The sequence below is a fragment of the Hyperoodon ampullatus genome (genome assembly GCF_949752795.1).
Source record: "Hyperoodon ampullatus genome assembly, chromosome: 15".
Taxonomy (NCBI): Eukaryota; Metazoa; Chordata; class Mammalia; order Artiodactyla; family Ziphiidae; genus Hyperoodon; species Hyperoodon ampullatus.
In genome coordinates, this window is record NC_136928.1 from 3,370,696 (window position 1) to 3,383,551 (window position 12,856).

Genomic DNA, 12,856 nt, shown 5'->3' on the forward strand with positions numbered 1-12,856 from the left:
TGAAGGGACACTAATCCTGAAGATCCAAAATATCATTGTGGTCCCCTGGTCAGAGTAGAGGCTCATGAAATCAATGGAGTTTTGGTTCAGACCCATTTCACAGTGGGTCCAGTGCGTCTGTGACCCCATTATATGGTTATTTCCCTCATTCTAGAATACATAATTGGAAGAGACATTCATCAACTGGCAGAATTTCCAATTTGGAATAATTCTGCCTTTCCTATCACAAAGAAAACAACTTACTGTCTTCTCTAGCAATGCTAGCATTTTTCTTTGTCTACAGCCTGCTTGTTTTTGTAAAGGACTTGTACCAGTGGTGCCCTCTATTTTACAGCACACAATAATAGTCCATGTGAAAATTTAAATGTATTTCATTTTTAAGTATATCATAAATAATAGGAATTACATAACAATATATTTATGCAAAAATAAGAGCTCATATTATATTCAACCAAAATACTACTCACATCAAAACATTAAACATACGTGTGTATGTATGTATATACATATACACTAGAGAAATATCCGGTTCTTAAAATCACATATTAACTTATTCAAAAAGACTACCCTACATATTACTTGAAAATTCCCACTTGTCATGTATAAACACTTTGGGGAAATTAAAACTGCCTCCATTTGATAAGAAAATGAGGTGAAGGGCAATACTTGATCAGAGTGGAAACTTATAAGTTGTTTCTATAACCCATTTCTTCTTTAGAGTTAATACCAATAAAAGAATTGTAAATGCTGCTTTCTTTGAAACATGAAAAAGTATTCAGCCAAGGAAGTATTTTACAAACCCTGAGGTATTATTTAAATATCAGTACGTCTGATACCCAAACTAAATTACAGCTCAGACAAGGGACTGAAAGTTCAGGTTTATTATTCACTTTACTAAAAATGTAACCACAACACTTGTTTCTACATCAGGGAGTATTATAACCATCATTATAACTAATAATAACAATGAAAATAATACAGCCACATTGTATTTTGCATTTTTCAGTAGACAGTCGGGCTTATGGCTAGTAATCATTTATATTTACACTGAAGCTTTTTTTTTATGGAGGAGTTCAGGGTGGTTTCTGAATAGTAGCTCATTAATCATTTCAACAAGTTAGTTGGAAAGTTATTATCCAAGTTCAATAGATGGAAAAATTATATCACAGAAAAGTCAGATATATATTTACTTGTCCAGTAATTACAGAAGTAAAACAAATCTCTGAGACCTCTTTTTCATCCCTTGATCTAACCACTGGATCAATGCAATTTTGGTCCATGATGTGGTTTGACTATTAACCTAAAGTACTTTGTGGCTGACCTCACTGCTATTACTTTTTCAGACCTATAAACACAGAAGAAAATAACAATATTTCATTTATGGAGACTATACCAAAAAAGATTCAGACATAATTAACTTATATTTCTATTCTTTTCTTTTTTTTTTTTTGTCTTATTAGGAATATGTAACAATAGCTGGTCTCGATTTAAAATAATAAATATAGAATAGTGAAATGCATCATGATCAACTTTATGCTGAAACAAACAAGCAATATTTTTGAGGCTTCATTTGCACATAAATGCATTAATAGGAATCGGTTAAAGTCACCAAGAAATCAACTTTTAATAACTCCTAGCAGAGGAAATAATTTGATCTGCAGCAGAAAATGAAAAAAAAATTTTCAGTAAATGTGACTTGAGGGAGGAAGGAGGAATTGAAAAAGCAAGCATAGAATTTATACTCAAAGATTTTTTCTTGTTTGTTTGTTTTAATAAAATCAGTATAATTTTAATGATTCATCTGATGATATTTAATTTTAAAAGAAGGCAGCAAAACAGCAATCATTATCTTTTAAAATGAAAACATACAGTGAAGATGAATTAAGTAGTATTGACTTTCCAAAATAAAACAATTTCAAGAATTTTCCCTCTTTGTATCATTTGGTATTCCAAAATTAGTGCCTATATGGTTTTGCTCTAACATTAAAAATAACCTCAAAATGGAATCAATTCATAACATTATATACTTCTGTTCTGGAATACATTTGCTTACTGAGATCCTAAGAAAACAGTGAGTTTTCTTAAACAAATCCATCTATACTCATTTTAGCTCATCTGTTTCAAATATTCAAATATATTATAAAACCTAATACATTTTTTAGTTTTTGTAATTCAATGAGATTTGAAGATCTTAACAACTGAAATAGTAGATAAAAATGATAATTATAAATTTGTTTAGGAAGTTTTGTTTTGATATTATAGTTACTCTTTCTTTACTTTAAACTTCTCTTTTAAAAATCAAAGTGACAAACATGTTTACTGTACCTTACTTTTTTCTACTAGAAGACTTTACATTTTTTTTAATAAAAGAAAAATCAAAAGAGATGACCCTTCTTGCTAGGTTTAATTATTACATCTTTACCCCTAATTCTAAAGTCTGAGAATTCAGTGAATATATGAAAGACTGAAATAAAAGGAGAGAGAAGCCATATGGATGTCTAAAAATTCAGAAAACCATCATGATACATTGAGGCAATGAGAAAAGAAACATAAAGTTATTTTGATGCCATTAAATTTTTTTCAATGTTTCCTCCAAATGTTTAGATTTGAGACAATTTATGGGGACTGGTCAAGTTAGTAAAGAATGGGGTTTATTCAAAATTATAATATATATTAATCTACTATCTGTTTGCAACATATATTTCAGTATTTCAGAAATATTTATGTGAGATATATGGGTGTTTAATTGTACATGGTTGTTTAAATGCAATTATATTTCAAAGTTACTTTTTTATGTATGTTTAAGAATACCATTTATATAATATTAAAAGATATCTCATTTCCATGTACAGACAATAATGCTAAATATTATAATCTTATGTAGTTATGCACGTGTTTATTGTTTATCTGATATCAAGGCATCAATTTTATTCATTTTTTGTTGTTGTTGTTTTTTCTTTTTTTAGTCAAGCTTGTTCATAATTTTTGGACATTATATTCTCTGAAAATTTTATATTCTCACCCTTACTTTAACCTTTTATTAATGTTTATTTGCTTTTCTGTCATTTCATTCTCAAACTTTACAAGTATTATAATGTGTAAGATTTGACTTAAAGTCAAATATCTCATTTTAAAGAACTCTAATTTCTCTTGGTGGTGGAAGCATTATTTTTAAACCAGTTAGCAGGAGTATAAATCACATCCTTTTCACCTATAGAGCAGTTTCAAGCATATTAAATCAGTTTATTAAAAAGTCAGTGATTTTGATATCATACTAAATACACTGCTTTTTCTCAACCTTCCTTAACTAACAGTTAACATTTTAATGGCTTATGGAGTGCATGAGAAAAATACCCTCACAATTTCTCTTTCATCTTAAGAATATTGAGATATTATTAAACTGACTCAATGAATGGTAGTTATTTGGGTAATATAAAAAGCAGTTTTAATTTTTACAACATATTAAGCATCTCTTTTATGCTTTTCACTGATCAAAAGACAGAGTAATTTTTCAAAACTTCAAAACTGGTGATATACAGGTTGCTAGTGTTTCACTTTGATTTAGTGATTCATGAAACTCTAGAGACATGAAAATTCTGATGAGTCACCAAGTACCCAATGCTAATATTCCCAAGCAACTTCCAAAGCATAGAGCTATCTATAAATGTAATTATTGAGAACTAGGTTGACTAGATTTTACTGAATATAGAAAAGTCACAGGATGAAAAATTCTGGAATCATCTAAAGATTACTGGGGTGTGTCAAAAGCTATCCATTCCTAAGACCAGAGTCAGACTTCTCAACTTGGTGATTTAGAAAGCAACCAATTATTAAAAACTTGTTCATGAGATGCTAATATGAGCTAATTCTAGAAAAAGGAACTGAACCATTTATTGTCAGTTTAAAACCTGTCCTAAGTTAGCCATGTTGGGCCTTCTTGGCAGCTGTCACTCTTCACCAGTACTATCTGAAAACTAATAAAAATTGTATTCATGAATGAAATTTAGTTGGATGAAATTTAGACTGTAGATTTTTTAAAGTCATATTTTAAATGCTTTCAAAATAACTAGTTACTTGGAAGAATTTCGAAGACATATAAATGTGTGTGTGTGCTCATGTGTGTGTGTGTGTGTGTGTGTGTTATATTTTGTCTTCAAGCATAAAGACATTGTATGGCTTTTCACCTGAACATGACGCCTTTTAGTAACTCAAGAAGTTCTCTCTCTCCTCATTGACAATGAATATAAATAGCTCAGTTTTTCCTCCACATCCCGTCTTGCTCCTGTAGTCCTGGGAATGACCGCAAAGATTTTACAAAGTTGACTATTCTGAGGAATGATTTGAGTTGGGATATATTGCATTAGTTGAATTACACTCATTCAGTGATGGTTCACAGAGAAATGAAATGACTCACCCAAAGTCATAGCAAAAATGGTAATGTGTAGTATAAATACTGATTTTTCAAAAAAGAACACTAAACTATCTAGACATAAGATACATATAATTTTAGAGAAGATTAAACATTTATTTGTAAGAAGTATTTTCCTAATTAACAAATTCCAGTAATCATGACCCAAGTTTTTATTATTAGTATTTCAAGTGTTCAAATGGACAAAATATACTTATATTTACCCTCTATTTCTGTATATGAGCACATACGCTTACTCACATAATACAAACACACACATATACACACACACACACACACACGTGCATAAATAGACTTCCTTTAAATACACAAAGTATAGTTTCAATTTTGTAATATTTTAATATGACAGAGTAGTAGTCAGCCACCAAAATTAACTTTGTTTTCTATAGCTTTATATTAGTAAAGTGTATTAAACTCAGTGATACTGGGCCTGCTTCACTTTGAATCCTCTTTGAATATATTATGATTTTTAGTTATTGGAAGTTCATTCAGTATACTTCAAAGTGTCAATTTCTACAGTGTAGAAAGAAGTTAATATTCCCCTTTAAATCAGTAGTTTGGACATGACCTAATACCTTCAATGAATATAAATTGTTAGAAATGGTCTATACCACCCACTGCACAGCAGTGAAAGAAATAATATAAGCCCCAAATGACAACCAATTTATTTTTATTTTACTTGATTTTGAAGAGTGTAACCACAATACTAAATATTTGAAAAATATGTACCTAAGGTCACCTGTATTCCCATTTCCCTAATGACAGTACTGTTAGCATTATGGGATAATTAAACTTTATATTTTAATTACTTCTTTAAAACACTCTGAACGCAGGCTCTCTTTAGAGACCACTTTCATTCATGTTAAGGTTTTACCAATTTCAATTTTTTTTAATTCAAAAAGCAAACTCTCTTGGCTTATATTCACAATTACTAATTTTATAAAAGTCCTTGCTATTTTCAGCTGATAAAACATATCCTAGAAGAGCCAGGTATTCAAAATTTTGTTTTGTATAATCTTTAAGTAAAAATTTGGTATGCAAAATGAAGTAAGTTTATAATTCTTATAATTTTTTATGAGATAAATCTATCCAAATTTTCACAAGCTATTTTCAAAAGTAAGTATTTGCAATTTTCTCTGTCAGTGGCACTAAGTTTTAGAAAAAGCTGTATCCGTTTGGTTTTAAGTTCTCTTCTCTGAGCACATATTGAAAACAAATTAAATGATTCAGTTCAACCAAGCACACTGGTCCACTCAAAGTATGACTGAAATGTATCTATCTATTGGAGTTTTGCCATATATCATATTAATTATTCATAGCTATCTACTCTATCCCTCTTTTATAGATATAAGAAAGTTTTACTGCCTAAATTATTACGATACTCTCTTTCAGATTATTATCATATAATGTGCACTTGGAACTTTAAAATTTTAAATTTATAAAGATCAGAGCCAAAATTATTTACTTTATAAATTGCATGCTAGGTGTGTGTGGTGGCTCACAGACATTAGTCTAAGGAAGACTGTTAATATTTTTATTTTCTTCTTAAAGGAAATAGACATAATGAATATTTTAACTATATTTAGATTATGATAATTGAAGGTAACATCAACTATATAAGTGAAATTTTCAATTTAATGCAATTTTTTTCAAGGCACTATCTTAGAAAATTAGCATTTGGTGCTAAGTTTTCTAGTTAAATATTTATGGCTTTATTGGGTAGAGTTTGATGTTTTGAATAAGAAACCTACCTCACAAAAATGTATTATAAATATATTAATTGTTCACTATTTTTCTAAGCTATTGATATGTGAGGTCTCTCAAAACACCACCAGACCTAAACCCAGCATAGCTCCACTGTCCTAAAAAGTCATAAATTGGGCAAATCGATTCTCTCTTTAGGCTTCATTTTGTAGAGAAGTTTTCTCAACAAGAGAAATTTTACTCTGGGGTGACAAAGAAGTAAGGGAAAATTATTGTTTTCATAACAATTTCTAAGAATCTACTTTTCTTCATTTCTTACTTCCATCTGTAGCTGTAATATACTGAACATTGATTACACTGACAAAAAGGAGGAGTGGCAGCTACACTTTGTTTCTGTGTATTTGTGTTTCAAAACAAGCTAATATTCATTTAAAGGTAGCTTTATTGGACCCCAAGCACTCAGAAGTGGAGTTAATGATTTCAGATGTATAGCCAACCATTTTCTACTTTTTAGGGCATGGAGAGTTTGGCTACTTCAGTAGGGCTACAATTTCAACTCAACAGCTTCATTATATCATTTAATTAATTTTTTCATTAATTAATGCTGTAACACCACACCCAACCCCAACGATGTCACTGCAATTTCAGGACCATAAACATCACTCTACAGAACTCATATAATATCAAAATGTATTCTTAAACACTTTTTTACAGAATGAAATATGTTTTTATTTTGTTTCTGTCATGGTAATGCCTATGGTCTTTAAAGGATAATCTCTGGAATTTAGGATCTCTGGAAAAGTTTTAGAACCACTTGTTCTGAATTGCTAGCTCTTTAGGAATATTTCTTGGTGATTCTTACAAATAAAAATCACCATTCTAATATAAATGTTAAGAGAAAATGAATGAATGGAACTGAATTTTCCTTTTATTTTTATATTACTAGTTTTTAAGAGGATCTCAAAATAGAAGACAAATCTAGAATAAAGCAGGATGAACTTGTTTTACTAATATTCACAAATATTATATAAATGTCAGCCTGCAATAGAAACATCAAGCCTTGTTAGACTTTTATATAAAATTTTTTATTCTCTTTAATTTTAAAGGGCAATCGCTTATACAGCTTTCTTTCAGGAATTTATTGTCTGGGATTAGTTTTCTTATTTTCAATCAAACACAAAGAGGAGAAAATGAACTCTGCGAAGAATAGCTCCATATTCCAAATTACACTGAGCTGGAGATTACTTCAGACTCAGTGCTTTGTCTGAAAACATTTTCATTAGCATCTGCGTTTAGGATTATGGAAAGATTTGGGAATATATTATCAAAGAGCAATTTATATTTTTCAACTCTCATAACTAGTATTAAAAAGGGCAAAGTCTTTAAATTGTCATTAAAACTTTCTTTCGAAAAAGTAATCATGTAAAATTGGATACTAAGATGACACAGAGCCAGAACTTTACCTCTCTTTACTAATTTATTCTTGTAACAAGGCCTAGGCAGTCACAGTCTTTGCACTTTTTGATCAACTTTACCAAGTAAAGAATAATTTGCATCCAGTATTACTTATTAACAAGTTGGAAATCTGTGACCATTTTCCTACTCTTAAACACATTCCTATATGTGACCTTTAAAATTAAATAATAAGACACTGATTCAAACTTATTCTCATGAAAATGAAAATAGTATAACATGAAATGCCTTCATTTGAGGTGATTGTTACAGAAAGGGAAAATACTCAGAACCCAAATCTCTCTCTTTTTATTTATAAATATTTGCATCACTTAGTTTTGGATTAGTTTAACAAGAATACATATTATGTCTTTGGGGATGACAGCAACACTGACAAACAGTCCCTGTTATGTTTGTCGTTATGTTATTGCTAAATCATCCACAACATCATGACCTGATTTTAGTTACCAGGGACAAAGCCAAAATGTAGAAGTTAAGTTTCATTCTGATTACATACATATAAAGCCAGCACTTAAGAAAACCTTTGAAAAGTGATCTATGTCCAATAATAAAAAAATAAAAACAAAAAATAAAAAGGAAAGGAAAGGAGGAAGGAAGAAAAGAAAGGAAGGAAAGGAGAAAGAGGGAAGGAAGTCAGGAAGGTCGGAAGGAAGGAAAGGAGGAAAAAACACATCTTTAAACGCCTTAATACAATTACACAATAGGCCTGACATTCTCTATACTGGTATAATAACTAAATGGCAAGTAACACAGAAACAGTTATCCCTATGAGATCCCTGTTGCATGCTTTACTTAAAACTAAAAAATGTACAACAAAATCAATGCTTGGGTAAATTGCTCTTTGGTTTAAATCTTCATTACCTCCTGGAATTTTGGTAAAGTCACTTTGTTTTTAAATTAAGCTGGCCTCTCCTTCTTTACTTGATTACAAAAGTCAAACAACAAGAACCAGACATAAATTTTAGGATGAAAAGAGTTTTGTGTGTATGTGTGTTTGTAAGTCCAACCCCTGTATACAAACTGTTAAAAAACAGATGTTTTAACATAGTGCTTTATTCCAACTTAATATCATCCTTGAATGAACTTCCTTCAAGTTTCAACCATTTAAGGAAAAAAAAAAGCAGTCAATTTCCTGGTGGTTGTAATTTAATTAAGTAACCTTTCACACTGAGCAAAACCCAAAAGCAAAAGGGTCATTACTCTTTCTAGAGATTAGATACACCTCTAGAGCTTCAAACATTTACCTCTCCTTTCCCACAGTAGAAACGCTTTTAGGAGGATCATGGTTCATACCTCACATTCCCTGGAGCCAGAGATGGTATATGTGCAGGGCCCAGATCCATTAACCGATATATCCATGGTCTCAGAGTTTGTAGGCTTGTAGTCCACATAATACTCCTGTAAAGGGGAATTCATTTGTCTTTCAGACTCTCTGGTCTTTTTCCGCCGCCTCTTCATAATAGAATGTTGCTGAAGTTGTTTCATGCTGGCTGGGTAGCGTTTCCAAGACACATAGATTACCAAGAGGATCATGGTCACCGAAAGAAAGAGAGCCACGCTCCCTGCAATAATTTTGTGAAATGAAACATGCTCATACTCTTGCTCTGTGCCAGGAATCTGAAACCCTGGGGAAGGACTTGGTGTTTCAAGGGTGGACTGGCTGGGGTCAGATTTTGAGGTTGTCGGTTTAGGGATAATTAAAGGCTTCTGGGGAGTTTGGGGCACAAGCTGTGATTTTTCTGTGTTGACCACCTGGACTTCAGAACAGATATTATATGTTTCCACTGCATCACTAACCTTTTCACCTTGGATATGCTTAGGTCCTGCACATATCATGGTGCTTTCCTTATTTCCTTTAAAATTCTTAAGCCAATAAAATAGAGGACAAATGCTCCGACTGCATTCCCACATATTCCCAGACAAAGTGATGGATATTAATGATATCCACGCATTGACAGTTTCCTGTGAGATGTTGGTAAGCTTGTTGGAATCCAAATTCAATTTTTGCAAATTGGGCAAACATTTAAATGTGCCTGGCTCAATTCCTTGGATATCATTCCCTGATAAATCCAAGTTGTGTAAGGAACTCCAAGTCCATGTCAAGCCTTGGCTAATGGAGCGAATCCTGTTCCATTGTAAATAAATTGAGCGGAGGTTGAAGAGACGTGGAAAATGAGCAAAGTTGATCTTGGAAAACTGATTGTGCTCCAAGTGGAGCTCTTTTAACTTCAAAAGGCCAGCAAAAGCATTTCGAGACAAGCTTCGAAGACGATTATAACCCAAATCCAGAAAGTCAAGATTTCGACAGTCTTGAAAAACTCTGATGGGCACTGTCTTTAATGAGTTAGATCTCAAGTGCAAAATGATGAGTTTCCGAAGGCCTTTAAATTGTTCAGATTGCAATGTCTGAAGCTTATTGTAGGAGAGGTCCAGACTGCGGAGATTGGGAACCGGGTGAAATGTTTTATTGTGCAGATAGGTAATTTTGTTGGAGCTTAGAATTAATTCTTTCAGTCTACGGATCCCTTGAAATGCATCTTCATCCACTGAGCTAATGTAATTATGGTCAAGATAAAGCCATATAAGCTGGTTAAGGCTGGCAAACTGATTGGATTTGAGTTTCTGAATGCTGTTGAACCTTAATGATAAGCCTTGTGATCCTCCAGAAATGTTCTCAGGGATATCTGTGAAAGCATGAGACTCACAGTACACAATTTTGCCATCACATCTGCAGTTCTTTGGGCAAGCTTTCTGAGCCCCAGTGAGCATAACAAGCAGCAGTGTAGGAAGTAGCACTAGCACTACACGCATGCCTCTCAGCTGTGTAATTAAATGGAAACCTACAATATTAAAAGAAGACAAATGCACATTGTAAAGCTATTAATGTAAATCACCACCAGTTTACCAATATCAGGGGCATTTCATATAGTGTAGTAATGGGACAGTTGATTTAAGAACAATGTATTTGACACTTAAAGCTTTATGTTCTTCAGTGTTGCATGTTTGCTCTTTAGGTTTCATGCTTTCTTCCTTGATCTCCAAATCGCCACAGTGTCATAGAACTAACCACAGCTTCCTGAGTTTCAGGAGTTCATAGGTGTATCAACACTGAAAAACACCGAGCCTATCTTATCACATAATGGCGACATTTAATAACATCAGTGTTTGGCTAGTCACTCTATTGAACACCAGTACCAAAAGGAAGAGTACTAAGTCTTCTGGTAATGGGAAAAGTGTATCTTAGTAAGCCCTGTACTTGTACATCTTTCTTAGTTGAGTAAAGAGGCTGTGATTTGGCAAAGGAGCTTCAGTAAACTGTCAAGGTAACTCAAGTTCTCCTTTCTTGAAATTGTATCCTTATTGCATAACGAGATAACCATACAGGAGCTCTGAAAAAATGTCCCTGGGACCAGTATAAACAGCTAGTGAAGCATGGTATAAAGACTAGTAACAGCAGGAGGTACTCTCAATGTTTTAATAAGCATATATGCTCTCAACGTTCAGGAAGAGATTCCTACTGAGGCTCTCCTGCTCAGTGATCACCGGCTCAGTGTCCTAACTACTACTAACACAGAACACTCCAAAGTTATGATTATCAAATTCTTACTAAATATTTGCATAAAATACAAGATAATCTTGTGTAGCACTGGTTTTTTCCTGATATATTTAACACAGTTGATTTTGCAAATTTGGGGGATAAACAAGCAGAGAAACAGCATACTATTATTTCCCTCCTATCCCAACCTGTTCAAATTTCTCACTGACTTCTTTTTTTCTCCCAAACCTCCATTAACTTTAGAAAACCTGCAAAGTTGCAATCTACTGGCACTTATACTGCATTTCCAAGTCATAGAATGTTAAAGGACTTCTTTCCTCTGTCAACAGTAGATTTATTATTTCTTAGCAGTGAGGGGGAAAAAAAGTACCTTGTGCTGCATTTTCTTTATTAATCTTAAATATTCATGTTTTTAACCAAGAGGCAATCAGCCAAATCCCTAATTTAAAAAACAAAACAAACAAACAAAAAAACTTCTCCTTTTACTCAGTTAAGATTTTTTTTTTTAATTTGAAACCCGATCTTGCTCTCTGTCCTCTTGCCAGCTACAGACTCATTGAAATACATTCCAGCTCTCCCAGACAGGAAAAAGGGGTGGTGGTGGGGAGCCAGTTACACTTGAAAAAATAAGACAGGCAAATGACTGCTGGAAATTTGGAAGCTGTGTTCAGGGTACATCTTCAAAGATAAAACAAACCCTGTGCGACCTCTGATAAAGTAATGACCCCACCCCTACACACACGCAGTAAAGTGTTAACAATCTTCCTGACAGCAACCAGAAATACAAGCATGGTTAATATTATCAAGAAATAGAAGGAAACATAACATTTATCTCACGCTCAATTCCCAAGCCAGGATACGCATTCGGAAGAGACAGTCTGAAAGATATTTCTCCAGTCTGTTTAAGTCCATGTTATGCATTTTCAGTTTAAAAAAACGAGAAAAAGGAAAATGATCTAAAAATATAATAGCAACTATAGTGAGTCAACTGGCAAACTCCGAGGCTGCCGCTTTTTGCCTGTTTTCCCGTCTTTTATCAGCTAATGCCACGACTGAGAATACGAAGCCAAGAGGATCAGCTTTACTAAGAAGGAAACAACAAAAGTTCACTTACCCATTCTTTGTCATCCAAAACGGTTCCCCCCTCTCAGCTTTCTTCTTGTTTGGTCTCACGTGTTGAAACCACCACCACCTTCATGATACAGCGCGGCTGTCAGTCACACCATTCTGATCCTACATGTGAGCTAGTAGCCCCATACAAACTTCCCCAGAGGGGACAGAAAAAAAAAATCTATACATATAGGAAAAAAAAATCAGCACGTAGTGGGATGGGGGGCAAGGAGAAGGAAGCAGTTGTGGGTGGGGGAGGGCATCTAGGCTCTGAGCATCATTGTGTAATTCACCAGAGACCCATCAGCAGTTATTGGCAAGCTGTGCAAAAGAGCTACAGCCCATCTCGAAGGTAACCAACTTCTCTGTAAAAAGAGAGGAAAAAAAAAAAGAAAAAGAAAAAGAAAATCTTCAGAATACCTGGCATTCCTTATTGTGCTGGCTTTTGCCATTCCCAGATACAGCAAATCATCCTCTGGATTTTCAGTTCTTCAAGCAAGTAGGCCTCCTGTGCTGTATGAGACCCCAGTTTAAAAGCTATGCAGGCTAGGTTTATCCATTTAGCTGGTCAGGTTTAAAGTGTT

General features: G+C 33.3%; 1 protein-coding gene across 1 annotated transcript in view; it reads right to left on the reverse strand.

Moving 5' to 3' along the window:
• The window catches only part of LRRTM4 (leucine rich repeat transmembrane neuronal 4), a gene marked incomplete at both ends in the record, with an annotated part of 719,728 nt that extends 709,353 nt beyond the window's left edge, over positions 1-10,375 (reverse strand). Inside the window, one exon of the mRNA XM_079720820.1 lies at positions 8,900-10,375. Coding sequence (XP_079576946.1) covers positions 8,900-10,375 — 1,476 coding nt within the window. The remainder of the gene's footprint in view (positions 1-8,899) is intronic.
• Positions 10,376-12,856: the final 2,481 nt, after the last annotated feature.